This window comes from Lycorma delicatula, chromosome 8, assembly GCF_047948215.1.
Source record: "Lycorma delicatula isolate Av1 chromosome 8, ASM4794821v1, whole genome shotgun sequence".
In the NCBI taxonomy this organism is placed as follows: domain Eukaryota; kingdom Metazoa; phylum Arthropoda; class Insecta; order Hemiptera; family Fulgoridae; genus Lycorma; species Lycorma delicatula.
The window spans coordinates 135,648,788-135,673,981 of record NC_134462.1 but is presented as its reverse complement, the minus strand read 5'-3'; the positions used below and the strand labels follow the sequence as shown (position 1 = coordinate 135,673,981).

The following is a 25,194-nucleotide window of genomic DNA, read 5'->3' as shown; positions in this document are numbered from 1 at the left end:
ATTCTTTGATCTTCCAGTTGACCATCAGTTGTAACATTAATCCCAGTACACCTACTCCGTAATCCAATAACCTCATTACTCGGGATAAAAGATTATCTGATGAAGCCATTTTTCAAAAGAACAGGGGAAAAGCAAATTTCTGAACTAGGTTATGTATCAGGTAAACAATTATACATCACTGTTTTTCAGTAAAGGTAGCATATATATTCGGTTAGATACTTTACTGTCGCCTTCAACCCTCTACCAGAAGCAGTTATCTTTTCCATATATTTGAGCCATAGAAAAATCTGACTGAACTAATTTCAGAAAATTTAGTTTCTTTCTACATCCTCATGTAGCAGCAACTAGAAAAAATAATTTCTGCTAAATAAATGTAAAGATTTTAATTTTTTTTTAATAAATCAATTACTGTTGTGATATGCTCTATGGTTTTTTTTTTGATATAATTAAGATTACATTACATTCAGTTATAATTTTAATTACTCTCCAACTTTCATATCTATGAGGAGTATAAAATCAAACTGTATCTTTAAGTACATTTTAATAATCATATGTAACTATGAACAGTTATAAACACATTTATACTTTGCAGTAGAAAAATCATGATTTTACTATACCAACCATCCAAGCAAATTTATATTAAATAATGTTCATTTAATTACAGTTTTAAATAAATATACCATATGTAAATAAATGGTTAGCAATTCTCAATGCTAAAGTTGTACAGAAATAAAATGAATAAAAAAAACAAATGAACAGAATTTTATCAATAAAACCTTACTACGTCATTCTACTGTAGAACTGACCGAGATATAGTGTTTTCTGATTCAGTAAGTACTTTGTTAAACTTGTAATAGATACCTTCCTTTATTATCTTACTCCTGCAATATAAGTAAAGTATGTTATTAAAACTGATAACATAACTGAATATCCATGTAAAGAATTTGTTATGCTAAAACTATTATTGAAATAAAGAAAATGTTCAGAAAATTATTTAAAAAAAATAAAAATCTAAAACTAAACTTTTATTTTTAAATCACCATCAATACATACAAATAAATTAATAAGTACAAAAATTAAACTTATATAATACAATAAAAAATTAATAACAATAAAAAAATATCTAATTCATGAAAACAACTTGAAAAAGTATTTCTACGTATACTCACAGTAAAAAAATACACCATGAAACAGTGCAATTTAAAGTGAAAGTATAATTTCAATATAAATACTAAGTTCACTTTAACAGCTATCCTGTCGTAAACAAATAGCTTGGCATTCTAATAGATTGTCTCAAGAGTTACCATACAAATTACATGTTTTATGTTTGATTTTATGTGTGATTTATGTTTTCATTTGGCAGTTAATGAATAGAATTACTAATGAATTAATTACATGGCAATTATATTTATGTTTGCAAAAATAAGACAATGATAAAGTGTTATATAAATATTGGTGAGGGCTAAGAATTGAGTCACCCATACATTACTGCACTAACACGCTGTTATAAAATCTGACTACTACAAACAACAGCTAGAATAGCTCTTACGTGAACACAGTAGTATTTAAAACCCATCTAGGAAGTACAGGACCTTAATGTGGAGGAGCAGCTTGTGTTTCTAAGATCGTGAGCGGTAAACAAGCAGTAGTTAACTACTAGTAGGGTCTCCCAAATCAAAAAAGTCAAAAGATAGGAGCCAGAATAATAAGGAGTACTCCAAAACATCAACTCAAAATATATGTCAGGCCCAGCAAGCCAGTTTTGTAATAAACTTGTTTTCAAATATCTAGACAAGCCTCAGAACTGTTCAGGAGAAACGGATAAATCGCTCAGGAAAATCAAAAGTTTAGAATTTGAGCACTGAATACTTTAACTTAAACTGGGAAAATAGCTGACATAATGAAAGAAAGGAAAGTAGAAATCTTGGGTGTGAGGAAAAAAAGTGGGAATAAAGGATAGCAAGGAATGGAATGGAATGGAAATTGTTATTAACAAGAGCGTAAGACATATTTAAATAAATAACTAGTATAAGTGACATTCAAAGACAAACAGGGCAAAACAACATTAATCCAGGTGTATGTACCACAAACAGGAAGATTAAATGAAGAAAAGTAATTCTTCAAATAGAAATAGAAAACGAAATAGAGGGGGTAAATATAATTATGCAAGATTTTAATGCTCAGGTTGGGATAGAAATGAGAAGACAGTACTGGGAGCATTTGAATATGGAAGCAGGAATGAGGAGGGAAGTAGATTGTTAGAAATGTGTGTGGGCAACTACCCAACAATTCAAATAGTAGTTTCATGAAAAGGGAAAGTCACAAAGTTAAAAGATACAGTTAGGATAGATTACAAAAGTCAGTAATAGATTACATTACAGTAGATAGTTTTTAGAGATTAGTGGATGAGACATTATTCCTTGTGTATACCCAGATGGTAACCATTGGCCATTGACTGGTGATTTTAAAATAAACGTTGAAAAAGACAAAACAAATGAAGGAATTAAGAGGATAAGTGATAGGAAATTACAGGACTGTAAAGTGAGGGAAATAATAATGCAGAAGCTACCCACAACTGAGACACAATGAATATTTTAAAACTTCCTTTGTGGAGGCCGCAGGGAAAATTATGTAGAATAATAAAAATGAGGAAGTAAGGGCAAACCAGCTGATGGAATGAAAGAGGTATGGAAGTAGTGAGGGAGAAAAATCAGATTTTGAGAAGCTGGTCTAAGAGTGAGAATGAGGAGGATAAGAAAAAAGGAGGGAGTACAACGAAACAGTGGCAGTGGAAAAGATGAAATCATGGAAGAAGTTTACCCAGAAGTTAGAAGTGGATGTGTATGAAAATAAAAAGATGTTTCATAGTATAATGAACACAAAGAAAAGATTAATCCAGAGAACAACTCTAGAGAGCTAGATGATGGAAGAATTAAAGAAAATTCAGAAAGAATAAAACAAGTTTGACGAGGCTATTTTGAGATTATGTTAAACAAGGATTTCATGAATGAGACAAGGAAGAAGGAGGTCACATCAACAGCAAAGATGAAAACCCTATGTAAATTGGAAGAAGTAATAATGAATATGAAGACTTGATAAGAACCCTGGACCAGTGGAGACTGTGGAAATGACAAAAGCAGCAGTCATGATGTGTAATGGCAGTATACAGAACCTTCAAAAGCTTTTGGGAGTATGAAAGGAAACCAGAAGAATGGGGAAATTATTATATTATACCACTGATTAAAAAAGGAAATAGGAAGCAATGCAAAAATAATTATAGGGTGTTAACTTTTATGGTCCAGATGGCCGAATGTTTTGAACAAATTATTTTATATAGAATTAAGATACTATAGGTGGAGCTTTGAGAGAGGGCCAACAACATTTCAGGCCGCAATGGTTTTCAGTCGACCTTATCTATGCTGCAAATTTAACAAACTAATTTTAGTGTTTATTGACGTTGAAAAGGTATATAATTCAGTGAAAAGGAGGGACGAATAGAAATAGGTAAGGAAGAAGAAGTAGTAGTATTCAATTCATACGAATTGAATACAGATGTACTACACAAATGTAGAGTAAAAACTACAATACGGAATACTGACTAGTTTGATGTTAAAAATGGATTAAAACAAGGAATCGTGCTGTCTCCCATACTATTAAATACAATAATGAAAATAATCATACGAAAAGTTACACAAAGATTCCATGAAAGTATTAAAATAATGATTTTTGCGGGTGAAATTATGATAGGGGAACCAATCAGGAAGAATTGCAGAAATTTTTGGAGGAAGAGAAGAGTTAAAAATTAGTAAAGAAATTCTATAACTGGCAAGGAAAGGAGAATTTGAGAGAACTATTATTGTTGGAGGAAAACCACTGGCTGAATATCACTAATAAATTTAAATATTTGGGTTCTGACAGCAGATGGGAGTATAGAAAAGGTTATAATCAATCGATTATAGAGAGAAGGAATTTCTACTAAACTATTAAACATTTGTTTTGGGAATAGAAATGTACCATGGAAAACAAAATTAATTATATATAAATTATATTACGTCCTTATAATTACATATGCAGTTAAACGTGGGCAATAAGAAAAGTATCAGTCATCTGAAGGTAAGAGAAATTATAATTTTAGAGGCATAATGAGAACAACAACAAGAGAAAGAATTGGAAGAAGTCAAGTATGGAGGTTTGGGCACTTCAGGAGAATGGCTGCAAACAGAATCTTGAGACAAATGTAAGAGATGATCTTTATAGAAAATGTCAAAGCAGAAGATGGAGAGATGGTAACTGGGAAGAAATAAGAAGGAGAAATTGTGGATGAACAGAGTACTGGCGAGGCTTAGTCAACACTCAGCACCAGTAAATTGGAATGGGAAATCAGATGACGATGATGAGTATCTAAACCGCTAATACCAGTTCATTAACTTCCTTATACATTATAATAACATGTTACCTTACAGAAATAAAAGTAAGATAAATATTTTTTAAATTACTGTAATAATTCATATGTTCAATAAAATGTTGAAAAATAAATGTTTAACGTTCTTCATACAAAAACACTGACATAAATTTTTAATAAATTCAAAATTCAAAAGGCTTTTAGATATTGATCCCCTATTGTTAATCAACAATGAAACTACCTCACGGCCTTTCAAAGATTGGTTGTGATTGTTTCTCTGTTTATTATTAGTAAATTAACTTTTCCAATTAATTCCTGATTAATATATTTTAACTTTTTTTTTAAGTGTTCATAAACATCTGCCTAATTCTCTTTATTAAAACAGATACTTTTGACAATCATTTATCTGTTTTTCTTGAGAAAAGTTATATTACTAAACTGTATATAGAGTATAGGCATGTGAGCGTAGTGTTCAAAAAGTTATTCAGACTATTTAAGTTAAACTTTTGCTTTCAACTTGGACAACCAAAGTGACATTATACCATTTCTTAGTTAAAGAATTGTTTTTATTTATTTTTTAAATAAATAAAAGGAAAATATTTTTTGCAGTGTTTTGTAAATACAGGTCTCTTGTTTTCTACACCCTGTATAACTGCTGAAAATGATATTTGTTTAACACCATTTTTATGTTTGTTTAATATATTTTTCTGTTAACGGTTGAGCAATTCTATTTAGGATTTCAAATTTAGCATGTAAATAATAAACTCTGTCATCTTTTTCACAATTTCCATTGTTCAAATTTTTAAAAACTATAAAATAGTTTCTCACTACAGCAATATTAAAATTTTTTCAATGAGACAAGGACAGATCGAGTAGGAAACAAGGATGTACATCTACCAAAGAGTTTGCATTTTTCTATGATCATTTAATTCCAAAATAACAAATTTCTCCCAAGCATTTTGACTAACTCAGAAGCATTGATTCAAAATAAAATTAAACATTAGGACTAAAACATGTGATACACAGGTCTATTCCACCAAAAATTACATAAATTAGTGTTGGCAATGTAACCCTATAACAATTTTTAAACTAAATACTACATAGTTGCTAAAAAAATCTCTTTTAATAGAAAGACAAATTAATTTTTTTTAAATTCTACAAACAATTAAATTGTGGCTTAGTAATTTGTTCATTGGTCAGTAGCAACATGACAAATAACCGTACCAACATAAACTAAGAGTGAAATTTTAATTATAAACTTCTGAAAATGTTTTATTGTAAAAACAGAGCAATGTTAATAATTTAAATACTGCACTGTACACAAAGTTATCATTTCTGTTTAAAAAAATTAATGCAATTTAAATAAATGAACAAGATATTGCATCCAGCTCAGAATTAAACAATTATCAAAAGTTATGATTCAATTCAAGGAAGAAGTCAAATTTTTATTATCAAGATTAATACTATTGAGTCGGTGGCAATTCTTTTCTCTTATATTATACAACCAACACACATAACACTACTTTATATTTAATTTCTCACATACCATTAATTTCTAACTTATCCTATTTCTTTGCTATTTTCTGTATCTTATTAAAATATAAAATAATGTTTTTATCATTTTTAATTTTAATTCTTTTTAGTGATAAACTGAATTTCTTTTAGTAAACAATCGACAGGTTATTGATTTACTAAACAGATAAAAATTAAAAATATATAAAATTCTAGAAACTATTTTTAAACATTGTATAGAATTAATTTTAAGACTTAGGAATCATTTCATCGGTCACAAAGGTAACTAAAGCAATCCACTTTCTCAGAGATCGATTACGAATCTAAAAACTTGTTAAATTGTATGAATTAACAACTAAAAGTGTATTTTTACAAGTCATTTAGTATAACCTGACATAAAAGTTAACCAATGCTCTAAAACTTCTTGCATTTATTTCCTTATTTAAAATTTATACACCCACTTCACAACAGCCTGAAGTGCTAATCATTGTTCAGCAACTGAAATCATCTAATTAAAAGCTAACCGTTCCTGAGACATTGCTTTTTACTGATAATGCAGATCCCCAAAGTACAATTAAAATTATTATCTTTAATTTGGAAGTGACTCTATAAAGGCGATTAAGACTAGTCATCCAAAAGCTTCTTTTTTTTTTCATTTACACAGAGAATAAATATAAACTATAAATAAATAAACTGCCTTTACTAGAATTTGAACCTTAGAACTCTTGACTTTGAAATCAACTGATTTGCAATAACAAGTTCACCACTAGACCTACACAGTGGGTTTTCTCCATTGCAGTCTGTATACATCTAAAGTTTCCTAAATACAGACCTATTCCACCACATATGCCTTTCAATTTCTTATATGTTTGATATATGGGTTTTATTTTATAAATAAAAATAAATATTAGAGTATTCTTTGTCAGCCAGTTCCATTGTTTGTAGAAAAAGGAAGACTTACAAAGTTACTAAAAATATATTTTCTTTTATTAGGTATCACATTTGATAATATTCCAAATTATGCAGCAGGAATGCAGAAATTTATGTAGATCAACCACCTACTGGCTCTAAAGTTATACAAAACTCCTCAAAAAAAAAAGTTAATATCAGATATATCTTACGATAATCAAGAGCTGGAAAAGTACCTTGGACATTAAACACAAATAAAAATCTGATGTGGACACCACATGACTTCCTTGTACGCCCATTAAATTATATATACACATTTTTTTTCTTAATGAAGAGTACATACGATTCTATTTCATTAATAATTTATGATTATTCTTATTATTGAATTATTTATTGTAAATTTTTTTTTACTGTCATAAGTTAATAATTATCAATATTTAAAATAAAAAAATCAAAAAAAAGAAGGGAGATGAAATCAGATTTGAACCGATGTGCCTTCCCCTTGAAAGATCCAAATAAATCATTAATTAAGATTTTATTTGGCTACAATTCTGGAACCAATGAAAATAAGTACCACTTAGATAAATCATTGAAAAGCTCTCAATGAGGGCTGATTACTACAGTTAAGAAAAAATTCAAAATCCAATTTTTTTTTAATTCTGGGGTTTTTTGGACACTTTTACAATATAGTATAGACAATATGGTATATCAATTGGTAATCAATATGGTATATGGACAATATGGTATAGACAATATGGTATATCAATTGGTATCAATTGGTAATCAATATGGTATATGGACAATATGGTATAGACAATTGTAATCAAAAGGGGAGGTGCACAATTAGATGTTACAAAAGTCCTAAATCCAAAATTTTAGCATTCTACGGCTAATCTTTTTGAGTTATACGAGATACATATGTACATATAGGAACCCGGCCAAAACTAGTCAAAATGGATTCAGGGATGGTCAAAATGGATATTTCTGTTGAAATCTGAAATTTTTCGCTATCACAATACTTCCTTTACTTCGAGACAAGGAAGTAAAAATTGCAGTCATCCTTAAGAATAACAAACATTCCACATTAGACTTCTAGGGTAAGTAAGAAGTAAAGTCCCATTGCCTTCCATTGGCGGGTCAAACATAGTTCAGCATGCAAAATCTACCAAAATGCAGGCAATACTTAGCCCAACAGGTGACACCTTCCACTCTGTTAACCACCCACAAGAGTTGTATAATAAGCACTTATACACTAAGCACCCTTTGCATACAATTATAATTTGCATATATATTTTTTATTATATTTTTTTTTTATAAAAAGTTCAATGATCAACTCATTTCCCAGAAATATTAAAACAAAAATACATCTGGTATAATTAAAAATACATAAAGATGTTCTAAATGAAAGTATCTTTTAGCAAAAGTATTTTTAATGCCACATTAACAAATATGCAGTGAGATTAAATGACAGTATACATCTTTAAAGGAAGTTAGACACATGTGTCTTCTCCCGGGTTAACTAAATTAAAACTGAGGTCATTTTTCAGCATCACAAATTTTTATTAGTTTTTTTTTTTTTTTATAATAGATTTGATTCTGATGGCCTGGAACTGTTTAACTATATGAAGAATTATGGCAAGCTCTAATTAAGATATAAATATTAATGTTGACATATAAGCCACAATAACACTGGAAACAGATGTGAAGATCTGACCATCCTGACCAAATTTTTTGACAAAAAATAATTGCAAATTTTTTTAAAACATTTCTTACAAGCACAATGAACTGAAAATATTCTAGAAGTCTGGATGGTAAATAGCTGAAATCGCCTTGATGGTAATAACATTAAGATCTACAAAACCTTTAAAAGATGAGTCGCATATTAATTGTTAAATTGTTAAACGAGCACAATTGTAATCAATGAGCACAAGTATTAAGTTATTATAAAGCATAATTTGTAGAAAGAAAAAAAACTCTTCATGCTAAATTTACAATACATGACTTAAGTTTTCACCATCAACTTTTACTTTCCCATATGCGCTACAGCAGAGCTATAGCTTTAGAAAGGAAAGTAATAGATTCAATTTGAGCATATGCAGTTTTCACCAGCTCTTGACATTTTGACATCTATCGAACCCAAAAAACTGGATGGAAATTTTCCGGATGTTAATGTTTGTGTGTGTGTGTGTGTGTGTGTGTGTGTGTGTGTGTGTGTGTGTGTGTATGTATGTATTTCTGTATATATGTATGTATGTATGTGTGTGTGTGTGTGTGTGTGTGTGTGTGTGTGTGTGTGTGTGTGTGTGTGTGTGTGTGTGTGTGCGTGTGTGTGTGTGTGCGTGCGTGTGCGTGTGCGTGTGCGTGTGCGTGTGTGTGTGTGTGTGTGTGAGATCGTTCCTGCACTCCTTATATCTCCAGATTTTAACCAAACTTGGTCAAATTACTTCTATATATGGAGCATTGATGACATTAAATTTTTAACTTAAAGGTAAAGGTAAAAGGTACAACAAGGTCACCTTCAGTATCTCAAGATTTCGCCTAATTAAGGTTTTATTTTTCTTATGCATATCTGTTAACAATTAAAAAATAATATTTAAAAAAGTAATTTTTGCAAAAATCGCACTCCCACCCCCAAAAAATGATCTAAATAAACTAGCAGCTAAATGGCTCAATACTGCCTCAATAGTACCCCTCTCAGCACAAGGATTACTAGTGTAGCATTGACATACAGCTGTACACGAATATGGCTGCAGTATAATGTGGGCTGCAGTCATCTTCTATGTTGTGACATCACAGGTCATCAACAGAATTAAACAAATGAATAATATTTAAAGTGTATAAACATATTTAAAGTGGCCGCTAGTGGCGTCACACTCGCGTGAATGAAACACGGTATGCACACATGCTTTAGTTAGAATTATTGAATTAGATAAACAAAAAAAATTATATTTAAGTAAAATTAAAAATATTTTAAATTACGTTGTGTATGTATGCCATGCATCAGAAAAAAGTTGTGTTTCGGGAAAGTCCTACAACTGTGTTGTCAGCTTTTTTTTAATGGGTTAACTACCTGAAAGGTTGTTGATATTACACAAATACAAGAGTAAAAAAAAGCCAGTACTTTAGAATTTAAAAACAGATATTAAATTTAAAAAAAAAAGAAATATGCATAAATTACATAAAAAAATATTTGCAGGTAACAAAATACAAGTAAATAAAACAACAAATAAGTTTTTGTAACAGACTTGATTGAAAGTAAACCAAGATTAATGTTAAAAAAAAATTCAACTTTTGGAAATCCAAATTAAATAATCACGTTAAGAATAAAATTAAAACAAAAATATATTTTATAAATAAGCAATAATGAAAATTTAATTAAAACTGAAAATAACTTATGGGAAGGTTTAAAGAGCTCTCACCCAAATGAATAAAAACAATATTATAAATAACCTAAGCTCAGACATCGGCTTTAAAAATCTATTGTTGTATACATCAATTTTAACTCCATTATCACTTAGATGATGCCAATTCACTCTAATGCCAATTCTGTGAGCTAGTTTAAATAACATTATTATATGGCAGTAATCTAGGGGATTAAACACAGGTAACATCAGAAATCCATGCAATTAATCTCGTACCCCAAAACAAAAAACAAACCCATACAATAGCACACATGTTTTGAGCGCAAATGGCAAAGAACACATGTCTTCTTGATGGCTGGTCCATGCAAATGATTTCGATGGCGATACATTTAATGTTCACGCACATTTTTGACAACAGTCAACCACTCACTAATACATTAACTTCATCCGACATTTCACACGCCATTTATAATATTGGAGTTGATTACATATTCCACAAAGACAAACTGAAAATGCGCTTACTTAGAGATAACAAGTTGATCACTACTTTCAAAACCTTATACAATTAGGAGACCGCAAAATGATCCATCTATTTCACAGTAACTGAAAACAAAAGTTGTCGAATCAATGTCTGGAAATTGCTGGACATTTAAATAAGATTCCACATAGTGCTTCTGTGCGCACTAACAGAAAGAATTACAACACACAAGAATAAAATAATATGTAAGTAAACATCTGTTTTGTGATCTATGGCCATCAGTACGGCAAAACATTATGCCATAAATATGCTGATTTGTAAAGACATATTGTATTCATATGCTTTAGAAGTAACTAAGTAAGATAAATAACACATTACATAAACAAAATGACACATTTCTCTGCTCTTGAAAGAATATTCCTATAAAATATTAAAATTCGAATACGATAAATAAATTATTTATCAGATTTGACAAACCTTTATCTACTTTGACCATCTTTATCAATTTATTTATTTACCTTTATCAAACCTTTATTTACTTACTTTGACAAGCCTTTATCAAAGTAAACATATACAGCTAACAAACCATTTTAAACAAAAATCTCACTCATCACAGATTCAATTATAACAAAAGTACTATCTGGAATAAGCTTTATTTAATTAAAAATTGGAAAAAGAATAAAGTTTTAAAAGTCAAACATAAAACATTAGTACAAATATTATTTAATATCTTTGTATAATTATTATTACAGTATGTAGTTAAGAATAACATAAAAATATAAATAAAATTTGGAATAAATTCTGTAAACAAATTTTGTAAAAACTTTCAAGTAAATATTTGAAAAAACAGATACACACAAGAGCATTTATAATACATAGAAAAGAAAACTAATAAAAACATAATGTAAGGCAATATTGTAGTCAAATTAATTATAAATAGGAAAAGTTCATACCTAATAACTACATAAAATCACTTATAGGAGTAACTGATTAAAGAACACTGGAAAACAAAAAGTAACAGAATTATAGATCCTCATATCCCGAAACATAATAAAAACCACTGGTGAAAAAACATTTAAAAAACAAAAGAAAGGAAAGACAGAAATAAATATAAAATCATTTTGGAAGACATACATGATAACTTACATTATTACATGCAGGCCTCATTCCATTTAATAATACACCATTACTGGCTAACATTATCTCTTCTTATTTTGTTAAAAATAAAATTAAAAAAGAAAAGTTTTCCTTAAAATAACACAAAATCAAAGTATAACTTTTAGTGTACTACAATCACTTTTTAAAATGCCACGGTAAACTTCAAATCTATGATTGGTTTCTTGTAACGCATGTACTTTAGCAATAGAACCTAAGGCACCATACTTGGCAGAACAACCATAAAACACTCTATGTATTCGACTATGTAACAGAGCCATAGCGCACATAGTACAAGGTTCACTTGTAACATATATACTATAACCGGTACAAAGATATGGACCATCAAATTTTATAACACTATTGTCTCTTTTTTTATGATTAACACATCTTGTAGTATTTTCATTTAAATCAAAAAAATCTAATGGTTCAACATCCCATACACCACCGCTTTGAGTTCTTGCAACTAAATCTATCGCAACCATCGTACAATGTTTCATCGGATGATTTATACGATTATCACCTGCAACAGCTAAAATTTTATTTAATTCTGGATCAACGATGACGGCACCAATTTTAATTTCACTTCTTCGTGCAGCTTCTATTGCGATTCTCATATACTTCTCGTGCTGTAATTTTTCATCATCGGTAAACAATGTACCATCTAATTGTTTTTCTAAATATTTATTTTCATGAAAATTACTAACAGGCCATACTTTATTCGCTTCATTATACTGTTTACGTGTTTTTGGAGGTTTACTTGTTAGCTCGATAACTTGTATAGATTCTAAAGAATCAAATCCGTTATTCTTTAATAATTTTTCTGGATAATCATCTTCGACCGGACAAATTAATAAACGTTTTTTATAAGCACGTTTGAAATGTTGCAATGATGGCAACGGTAACAATGTATTTAATTCTACAATATATCTTGACATATTTCGCATATCTATCACTGTGGCAACATAAACTTGAACGGTTGGTATTACATCTTGGACTATAGAATCATCAAGAACTGCTTCAAATCTACAACAAGTTTCATTGCTATCTTCTACCATATCTACTTTAATACATTTATTATTAACCAAACAAATCTTCTTATTCTGTTTATCATTATTTGAATCAGTACTTGATCTAATATCCATAATGAATTACCAAAAAGACCTGAAATAAAAAAGCATCTATTTAATAAAATTACTTTAAATAATTAAAATTTAATAAACTATTTTATTATATAAAAGATGTATGATTTCATAACAAAAATAGGTCACTACCACTACTACATAAATACAGCATTAACAACTGTTACAAACTTAATCTTTATTTTTTGCTACAGTATTCTTTTTACCAATTGAGATCATTCATGATAAAAATTATTTTGCTTTCCACTTTTACATAAATCAAAATATATTAGTTTGAATTTCATAAGTGCCAAAATTTAAAATAGGAGTTCAAAAGAAATTGAAAAAATAGCGCAAGCAAAAATGATACTAACATTTCATTTCTGTAACTGCCTTACAATATTAGTTCAAGTAATATAATAGATTATTTATTCATTTACAATTTACACTTGATACAAAACTTCTGCTCAAGATTAATATTCTATCAAAATTAATGCTCAAAATTCATTTTATAATATAAAATTGAAATTTAAATAAATACATAATAAAAAAAAGAAAAAAAGTAATTTATGTTCACTGCCCCTAGTAAAAGGCTCAATTTTCTCATTGTCTTTTCGATTTATTTCTGAATGAATTCATATTTAGTGATTAGAAAGATTACAAATGATGCGGAGGAAAAATAATTGAAGAAGGACTATATGGAGGAGATTGTACTATAAAAAAACTTCTATATAACATCACAATGCATAGCCAGTTGCCAAATGCACAGAACTGGATGGGCCTCTCATCTTCCATGACTTAAGACTTAATAAAATAAAATACTTTAAGATGGAGATTTTTTGACAGGATTTAGAAGGCTAACGGAAAAAGAGCTTAGATTGAGAATACACAAATTTATTATTAAATGATCATCAAGTGACCAGTAATCTCAAAAGTAATTCGTAAATAGTTTAACAAATTTATTACTAGGGGGAAGAGAATGTTTTATAAATAGAATGACGATTTAGAAGTGATTTCCTGTTGATTTAGGTTTTTACAAACGAGATACAAATAATGAAAAAAACTATTTGAAATAGAGAGGTCAAAATTTTACATTGCATTAAGCTACTAGATTTAAAACTAGTAGCTTAGGTTTTTACAAGCTAATATCTCCAAAATTACAAACCAATAAAGAAAACACCCAAAAAATCTTTAAAACATAAGCTGTAGCTACCAAAATTCTTAAGGAATATGTACCTTTTTCTTTTTCCTGTTTAGCCTCCGGTAACTACCATTTAGATAATTCTTCAGAGGATGAATGAGGATGATATGTGTGAGTGTAAATGAAGTGTAGTCTTGTACAGTCTCAGTTCGACCATTCCTGAGATGTGTGGTTAATTGAAACCCAACCACCAAAGAACACCGGTATCCATGATCTAGCATTCAAATCTGTGTAAAAATAACTGACTTTACTAGAACTTGAACGCTGGAACTTTCGACTTCCAAATCAGCTGATTTGGGAAGGCGCGTTCACCACTAGACCAACCCGGTGGGCTAAGGAATATGTACCTAACTACTCCATATGTACCTAACATGTTCCTAATTCTCCATGGATGAGAATTAAGACTCCACTTCCCTTTCATTCTTTTAAAATTAGTAATCTCAATAATCTTTTTTTTTTCTTAATTATAATTTTATTTTGTAACTCATACTTGCAAAGGTTTTTTTTTTAGAAGTAACTTCTGTAGTGAAGTGTCAATTGAAACATTTATTTAATGTAGAGATACTCCACCAACAGAGTATGTTTGTTATATTTTTTTCTAAATGCAGTAACTATCATCAATGCCTTTTGTTAAGTCTTATGAGTGGTGTTGAATATAACTTCTGCATTTATATACAAACTTTTTAACAAAAATTTCTTAATTATTATTATAGACTATTAAAAGTTCTTTTTAAGTTATTATAAATTATTGTTATTATTGAAAATAATGAAGACAATGACTCCACGACTTTTTTGAAGATGTCTGAATATAATTATATATATTTCTACAAAGGTCATTTGGAACGTTCTTGGCCTGACAAAATAAGGTAAAAGATTTATCAGAATTTTTTTTTTCAACAAAGTAATCTTGTGATTAAATACATTTTGACCAACGACTTTCCAACTTTTTAATACCCCTCAGTATAATGCGATTTGTCCACCTCTAAAAAATAATTGGTTGTTTCAGCTTTGATTTCATCATTTCAAGTAAATACTAATAATACCAGGGAAAACTTAAGTGGAACTAATAGTAGAGAACCAAATTTGGCGAATATGGCACATGTGGAAGCATTTCATATAGTAGGTCATGGAGTTTTGCAGTAACAAGTTAAGAATGTGCAGCTGCATTATTGTGGTGAAAGAGCACTTGTTTTTTTTGTCAGATGTGTATGTTAAGCCTGAACAGAACCCCTTCAATCGGTTTACAAATGAAGCATTAATACTCTATGGTGATGGTTCTGTCTTTTGCCAGATACTCTATGAGGACCACACCACAAGAATCCCAATATAACATAGCCATTTTTCCTTATGATTGTGTCATCTTTGCTTTCTTTGGTAGATTTTCACAGGTTCCCACCTATTGCACCTACTGTCTGGGTACTGCTGATCGGTCTCTGGCATGTAAATCCATGTTTCATCTGCTTTATAAAATGTCAAAGAAACTCAACAGATTTGCATTTAAATAAATCCTAAATTAGTGTTCGATCAAATGTGTTTTTGGTCAAATGTTAACAAATATGACACCCATCAAATGGAAAGTGTTTTCATACCCAAGTGTAAACACGAAATCATGTGGTGGACGACACAGTCTATAAAGATGTTTGGAATGTAAGCATGCTTATGTAGCTTCAATTGGTGAACTTAAATTTAATCCGGTTTTCAAAAAATGTCAAAGTTTGTTTGCTTACTAGATTGCCACAAACAAGCAACTAAATGCACGTGTGTGTTGCAACTTTGCAGCATGCATTCTAAAGGATCATAGTAATTTGGTCAACACTTGCACCATCTCTCCGTCAGGTCAAGAACTTTCTGAACAACCTTGGTAGCTATGCCCATAAGTTTTAAGAGATCCAGAAGTAATTATCAATAGGCTATAACTGATTAGTCAATTTTCTGAATAATACCATAAAATCATAGTAGTTTAAAATAAATTCATATTTATTTTTGAAGAATATGACCTTGTTTTCCTTCTATAAAAGTCTCAGATTTGCATCATTAAAAATAGTTTATATTTAAAAATTTTTTTACGAAATAAAAATGACTGCTCACTATAAAATAAAGTTAATTAACTAAAAAGTAATTATAGGTCACAAAAAATTAATATTTATTGCTCTATTTACATCTTCTTGCATTAGTTTAACAACATGTGTTACACCAACCGTCTACAGAATGTTTTGGGAGTTTTCTTAAACTCTAAACTTCCTCTTTCCATTTCAGTAAATGTTATAAACATTCCAATACAATTTTTTTTAAATCACTTTTTTATATTGCCTGATGTGCTTAGTAATTTTTTTTACAATATTTACATCAACGCTCCTGTTGATTAGTGTTACTATGTTTTTACTGCAGTAATTTAACTCTCTGCTATTGCTATACATGTGAAAAATATGAGTAGATTATGATGAGGGAGGGCTGCTATGATTAAAACATGACACTGGCGTGGTAGCAGTTGACGACACCACCACCTGCATCCTTACAAATGGACAAAATATCCTTACAAAGTACAGTGTGATGTACAGTAAACAGTTATTATTTTACACATTTATGTTATTTTATATTCATTTTAAATATTGTTTTTTTCCCCTTTTTTATAAATAGCAGGCATATTTTTATTTTAGTGATATAGTCAGAAAATGGAAATGAAAAATCTCAGTAAAAGCTGAAAAATCTTAATTATCATATTCAATTTTAAGTAATCTTAAAAAGAAATCATGAATGAAAATAACATCTGAGAGATGGTTTCAAAAAATTAAGCATTCATGAAAGTCTTAACACTGAAAAGAAAAACAAATTTTAACATTTATGATTAACTACTAACTACAGTCGCTTCATATGCCTCTGTAAATTTTAAAAGTATGAGGTGAAACTGAAGAAGCTTTCTGTTAGCAAACTGTGAAATGGAGTTAGATCAATTTAGATGAGGTATGTAAACAACATTAAAATACTACACAAAGTAGCAAGTACAGATGTTTCAGCTGCTGAAGACTATCCAAAACAAGTTAGTTAAAGTAACAATAATATAGTCAGCTTGTCTAATAATCAATGACAATGAAACAGGTTTCTAACGAAAACTAACATCATCATGGATTTATACAGGTAAGGAGAAATAAATATATTTGGTAATAAGGTCATATAGACCACATAAGAGTACTTTTTCTAAACTACAAAGAGCAATACAGAATTCATTAAATACTGAAATTTAATTTATCTAAAAAAGAAAAACACTGCAAGAGGAGCTTTCTGCAAAATATTCTGCAATAATAATAATTAATTGCTTGTGATGACAAAGATCATATTTAGAACCGATGAATTATAACCACATTCCAACAATCAATTATGTGACTACAACAGGAGTCTACCATACAAACAGAAATCTGGTTCATCAAACTATTACAGATTTCATTATGGTATAAAAACAAAGACAAAGAAGTTAAGTTTTTTTTAAAAACACCAGTATAAAAATGTACATAAATTTTTACACAAGATAAAACCTTTAAAACACTTCATAATAAATCTGATTGAAAAGTAACAACAAACCAAATTGCTTTTTTTATTATTATTGAAAATATAATAATAACAACCATTTAAAAACATGAATAGCATTGAACATTTTGTGCATTCATTTGAATGCACAACGCCTTCAACTTCTTTTGTGATAGATAAATTGAAGTTTGATGTAAATTAAATTCTATTTTTTATAATAAATAAAAATTTCTATATTGTGCTATAATTTAATATATCTTGTGTCACTTGAAGACAATCATTTTAAATTTAACACCTTTTCAAGTGTAAATAAACTGAAATACACATTAAACACAGAGTATAATAAACTCTTGTTCAACTTCTGCAGGAAATTAGAGAATTCTAACAGCTAATTTCAGCATTCTATAATAAACGCTTGTTAAAATTAAATGCTTTTTTATAACTATTTTAAAACTACTTTAATTTAAAAAAACCTTTAATCTTCAAAAATAACAACTACATTTTATATTGAAACATATTATAAAGGTGTTGATAAATATTAAGTACAGCTATTTTTATTTATCGATGTATTTAATTATATGATCATTTAAATTAAATTAAAAAAACCTATCAGAAATTAAAATAAAACATTGATGAAGCACATTTAAGTATGCACATGTGTAATAATGTTAGCGACAGAAGCACGCCCAAAATCATTTAATATAACTGTTTAACATATCCTTCTTTATATATCATATCACTCTACTGTAGTTTAGTTAACAGAAATAGTTAGTTCAAACCGACAACAACCGGTTGTATGGGTTAGCCAGTCGGTTATGTTAGACTGTAGTCAATAATAAGCCAACTTAATTGTGTAATGAACATGAACAAATTTATCAATACAACTGTCCTCTGAATATACAACTCAACTCAATCCAATAATGCTTGTTTTTAAATTAAATTTAATTACAGAGAAGTAAATTATAAAAAGAGAATGATTAAAAAAAGATAATTTTTATGGGTTTATTCTATTTCAAAAGTCTAATATTTCTAAACTTCTTCTAATACTTTTTTTTTATGCACCAGTCATTCAACCGGTTTAACATAATTTTCTATTCTACACCGATTTAAAAAAATATCTGATCTCAAGATACTAATCTCATTCTTCATTAACATGAAATACATTCTTCAACATTCATCTGATGTCTTCTCCTACTTTAAAATATGTTCATTTACTAAATCAAGTAAGGCGTACACAATAAACTGGTTAACTCTCAACCATTCAAATTAGATATAAAAAAGATCAACACTGTGCTAACATAACCAAACTGCATAAAACCACAAGCCTTACAAAAATAAATAAGCATAATTTTTGTACATGTGTTTTAAGAATTTTTTTATTTTTAAAAATGAATAATACAATTTTTAATTCACTGCATATATTAGAAGCTATAACAAGTTATGGGTAACTTTAAATGAGATCTGATTCACTACCAGAAACAACTATCTTCAGATGTAAAAAATATCCACACAAAACTTACAAGTATTATGAAAAGTAAAGGTGAAGTTTATTTCTGTACTTTCTTCATCAAATTGAAAATGATACATGTACGATCATGTTAAGACTATTGAAAGCCAGTGATATTCTGGTCTACAGATGTCCCCTTCCATTGGTTACCAATGCTCACCATTTTTCGTAAAGAAAGTATTCTCATTAATAAACACTACATGCCTTAAATGTGTCACAAACATAACAAAGACTGACACAGATAGAGTAGAAGAACAAACTAGTGCAGCCTTTTATGATAAACAATCCTTCATATACTTTCTCATTACAAACATGTTAAAAAATTATCAACCAGATATCTAGTATTAAGCTCACCAATGTTACCATCAGCTGTCAGTCTAAACCAAAGGGTCACTATGTATAACTCCTAGAGATATAGGGTAGAAGCAGTTTGTTTCCGCTTTCAAAAATACATTAACAGAAATATAGCAATGTATATGTGTATATAAACCTAATAAGCACAATAATATAATAACTAAAAATTATAACTCTCATCTCAAAGTGTTATAGATAGTTACTATCGTAGGCTTTATTTATCAAAAAGAAGCATGAAACTTACTGATCTGGTCTAAGCATTCAAATCATATTTAACCCATTAATGCAACTGATACGATCACAAAAAAAATTATTTCTGATATACCATGGACACATTAACACAATATATCAATCAAACTTAATGCTGTGTAATATAATGGCTATGCTAATTCCTTAAAAAAAAAATTCATATTATTCAGAATGAAACGATAAAATTTTTTCCCAGTTTTAAAAGTACAAGGCCGAATCAAAATTTACCTACACTTTTGCCATAACATACCTTTAAGGTTGTCATACTGCCTTCTGCACATGTGTGCTAAGTGTTGATACAACTGCAGTCAAGAGTGTGAAACTTGATCCTGACCTTATCAGTTGCCTTTCGGCTATTACAATGTTAACATATCCAATTCGCTAGCACTTTCCACCAAGGACGAACAAAGAGCAGTGTTCCAATTTATCTGGTCACAGGATGAGAAAGGGGCTTTTTTCACACTGTGACAGCATGCACATTTGATTTTCTATAATCAAATTTAATTTTTAGAGCAGATAACATGAATTTTATAGATTCTGGTGGCACACGCACGCACGCACGAGAGAGAGAGAGAGAGAGAGTGTGTGTAATTTTGTGCCAGAACACAAAATTTAGGTCTTAAATCAGCAAATTTTGAAAAACCAATTTTTAAATTATGTTTTTCTTTGAAGACTATGCACAATTCGTTTAAGTTACAAAAGATAAGCCTTTTTGAATATTAATTTTCTTCCCGTCAGTTTGTCTTACAGACACAATCCTTCTTACATGGCGTCATTCGGCTGTGCTCATCATTCTGGTAAAAGTCTTAGTCACATTAAAATAAAATTTTCATCAATTACATGACTGGGTTACCTTTTGCTGATTTGTGGCAAAATTCCACTTGTTTTAACTAATTGTTTAAATTGACGGTTAAATACTTACTAACATTAAATGCATTTGAAGCTTTTGAATGTTCCAGCTGTTTGGTAATAAACTTAAAATATTAATTTTTTCCTGGGTTGATGTAACTGTTTTCATTTTATCCTTTATTTTAATGATTAATTCTTCACATTCCCTACCTAAATCAGCATAATCTTGTGGTACTAAACTGGTTTCTTCTGTTGAAATATTTAAATCAAAGGAATCGTTTAATTTACTGTTAAATAACTTGGTTATTTTTGTAATCTTAAGAAATGTCAAGTGCTGAACAAGCTTTATTCATAGACCTGACTATAACACATTGAGGCTCAAATATATCTTGACGTTTTCCGCTTTGCTTCCTGTGTCACCTTGTGATTTTTATATTTTAAGCATTTTGTACACAGTGCTCTACCTGGAATTAATTTTAAATTTGGATTGTTTGTTGAAAGTGTCCAAGATATTTCTCGAAGAGATTTCTCAACCAGTTTAGCATGACAGCTAAATGGGTCAGAGCAACTTTTACCATTAATATGAAAATATTTATCTAAATATTTGGTTTTACGAAAAATACATATTTTTTGTTTCAGTACATCCACTTCTTAAAAATATCATGTTATTTGTTGTTCAGTAAACTCTAAAATATCGTGCAATACTGAAGATCTATTGTAAGTCAATTTGTGACAAACTGTTTCAGTGTGAAGGCCAGTTGAACACTCCATAATCCATTTTTATAAAATGCAAGGGTTCTTAAAATAACAATTCAGTTAGTATAAATTATAAAACTACCAGTTGCACCTCACTTTGTCTTATCCCAGTTTCTCTACAGCTAAAATAAAAATTTCTCTAATTAATAAAATTATAAATAAAAGATATCGCATAAAAGAGAAGTTCACTGCTATAAAATTACTTTATAAACAAGTGTACACTACCTAACCACAGTATTACCACTAGCAACAATACCACATATTACACTGAAATCAAAACTGTAACTGAGCCTTCTACAATGTTTACATTCAGAATTATGCAAACAATCATGTCCATGCATGCCTGTTCACTTTTATGTTTAAACACGAGTTTGTGTGTATCAGTCAAGTAATAAACTATTCTACATAGTTTGTTACTAAGCTATCTCATGATATACATATAAAATTATTTTGTATAGTAGGCCCACATTATTATCTGAAAAAATACATGCTTTGAATTTTTTTGATACATTGTACACGGTTAGAAGAAATGGTGATTTTAGCGGTTTTAAAGTACATAAAAATTACATACTGCTGTAAACATTTAAAATTTTTGCCACCTATTCCACTTGTGGTTTTTGGGCCCCAAAAATGACACATTTTCAAAATCTCACGATTTGGCGGTTTCAAAAGGACGATTTGTCCTTCATTCTTTTTAATGAAGGACACTAAGTAACAGTTTATTTTTTTTTTAATAAGTACTACTAGTACCTAAGGTACTAGGAAAAGGTACCTAAGGTAAAAAACAGGCCTGTTATCCTAAGCCCTTCATTATTTATTTTGGTCCCAAAATTAAAAAAAAAAAAACAATTTGTAAACGTAACTTCAGTAAAGATTACAAGATTGGTTATAAAACAAAATGAATTTTGAGTACACAAGATAAAGTTCCATCTTTAATTCTTTCCAAAAAGCCCTTTTTGACTTTTGTATGATGTAAAATAAGAATGCTACAGCTCATAAAAAAGTGATGAAAATGGCTGTTTTTACCTGTTGGCAAGTTAGAAAAGTCTATTACTCAAGAAAAAAATATTTTTTAAATATAAAAAAATATTTTTTAGCCATTACTAGGTGGGCAGTTATATACCAAATATCATCAAAATCAAAAATAATGATGCAATAAAATTTTTGAAAATTTGTTGAATTAAAATGGAATACTCTATTTTTAAATAATCCTTTTATATGTAATGGGAAAATTGATCACAACACAACAAATAATTATAAATTATATAGTGTCAAGTACATAAAAGGATTTTTATTTTGAGTCAAAACTTGAATAATGATCCAAGTTAAATGACAAAATAAAGTAGAATTTCAAAATGTAAAAAAAAATATAAAAATATAAACCCCAATAACCAATAAAATTTTTTTATATTATCATAATTCAATAAATTAATGCCATAAGTAGATTTTTACATCGTCATTGAAACAGTCACAAATATTTAAAGGCTGTTTACAAAACAGTACATAATTTTCAACTTATTTAAAACGTTTAATTTTAAAATTTTACACTGCAAAAAATATGAAGACGAAAGAATGAACTAAGAAATAATATTTTTTTTTTTAGCCTACTACATATTAATAAAACTCATCTTCATAAGTAACAATAAAAATAACACATTTTGATTACAAAAAGATCATAAAAATTATTTTCATAATCTAAATTTTGTACACAAGAATTTTTTATTATACTTTCATATATAAAGATCTAACATTATTTTACACTGTTATACTTTAATTTAAAACTAGGGTTATATAAATTGCATCTCTATAACATAAATCAAGATATAAACAATATGTCATAATCCATTCTCCCATTCATCCCTATTAAAAACGATAAGTGGAAAAGAGAACGCAATTGATATAATTGACCTAACTTTGACCCTAATATTTGCAAAGGTCAGTAAACCATTTGCTTATGTCTTATTTAAAATACTGCATACAATTTTGTAACTTACAATTTCAACATATACTGGTCTAACATTCTTATACATTAATATATAAAGATAAATATGTGGGAGTGAGAGCATGATTGTTAGAAGTAATTTTTTTTGCAGCATACAAATATTTCTTTTTTGTTAAATCATAAACTTAAATGGTTATTGTTGACAAACAAAGATCATAAATTGTTAAAAAAAAAAAAGAGCATTTCCACTCTAAGAATAAAAAGGATGCCATATTATGATTACCAATAAATTTGAGAGTGAAATGGTTTCCGAATCTCACAAAATGCAACTGAAATCCATCCCTAAAAGTTACAACTCTATAATCTTTCCAACAGGAACTAGCTACAAACTGAGCATATTATTTTTACACAGAAAGCAATATTGGCTAGACCTCTAGTATAAATCGTATAAATTTTTATTTAAGTATGGATATAAATCCCTAAAAAAACTTAAAAAATAAAATATAAACATATACAGTCGCTGCCAACTAATGGTAGCTTGGAGTGATTACAATTTTTACCCAATCTATCGTGCATCATGTTACTAAGAAATTGCATCATGGTGTACCAATGTTTTAGAGAATAATAGTATAGCTGTGACATGCAGGCTGATCATCCACGATCACCATTACATGAAGGCTGCTATACACACAAAGAAGATTTTCAACTACCATTATCCATACACATTATTAAGAAGAATTATGATTACAACGTTGGATTGAAGGAGTATAAAAAAAACCAGTCCTTCTTACAAGTGACAAAACCACAGATACAACAGATGGTACAAAGTATAATTAATGAGGATTAAATGCTATAGCTATAAAGGAGAAGGAACATTTTTATCAAAGAGATTTTACAGCCTTATTTGAATATACTTCCTGTGATAATACTACTATCAAAAAGTACTTAAGCAAACAAATGCAGTTCTGAACTGTTTAAAAATTAATAATAAGAGGGGAGAGACAACTATTACTATAATATTTTCATATTATTAAATTATTATAATTTATTACATGATAACATTAATAAAATTATTCCACCGGTTGAAATTGTGTCAAGTTATTTAATTTTATTTGGGCGTAAATGAAAACTGGTTTTTTAATCTAGCGACTCGCTTTAAGAATTTTTGGCAAAACTTTATTACCTATGAACAGATTTGAATAAATAAGGTGTCATTTTCTTTGCATAAAATGCTAAACATATTTTGTAAATATAATATTTAGATAAAACAACAGTCGCAAAGATATTAACAATTAAAAATTTTACATAGCAATCATTTTCAAATGGATTGAGAGATCAGGTTCATTATTTTTACTCAAGTAAACCTCTAGGTACCCTAGCAGTATACGGAATTTCAGCTCTATACGATTAACCATTCCTGAGAAATAGACCTTTATTTTAAAAATACATGGATGGTGTCACTCGTACTTAAGATACTTTTCATTCATGAACACAACATAATGAAAGCCAAAACAGAAAATAAATAAAACAAACACTATTAAGCTATAAAAAAAGAAAATACTGTAGAGCATTCTTTTAAGACATTTTATGCATACTACCAGCAATTTATGTAAATAAATTAAATATGTAAACAGATAAGTTCACAGAGCGATAAGTTTACTTCTTATATACAAAGCGATAGTTTTACATATAGTTGTTTTAGGTCTCAAATTTTCTATACCAGGATGTGTTGTAAATTAAGACCTAACAAATAAACAGTATCACATTAAATACTTTAATGCGAGACTTTTAGACAAATTCTTATTTTCTGTCTACTAACCATTAAAGACTCATAACCAGCAGTAGTTATGATTACTGCTGTAAATTACTTACTTA

At 29.0% G+C, this 25,194-nt stretch overlaps 2 protein-coding genes across 2 annotated transcripts in view; both read right to left on the bottom strand.

Annotated features, from left to right (window-relative positions):
- Positions 1-25,194, bottom strand: part of gem (transcription factor CP2 like gemini) — a 226,672-nt gene that overhangs the window by 143,030 nt on the left and 58,448 nt on the right. The window lies entirely within an intron of this gene.
- Positions 11,370-25,194, bottom strand: part of LOC142329005 (putative inactive tRNA-specific adenosine deaminase-like protein 3) — a 96,818-nt gene continuing 82,993 nt past the window's right edge. The window contains exon 2 of the mRNA XM_075373245.1: positions 11,370-12,982. Within this exon, the coding sequence (XP_075229360.1) occupies positions 11,929-12,963 (1,035 nt within the window). The 5' untranslated portion in view covers positions 12,964-12,982 and the 3' untranslated portion in view covers positions 11,370-11,928. The remainder of the gene's footprint in view (positions 12,983-25,194) is intronic.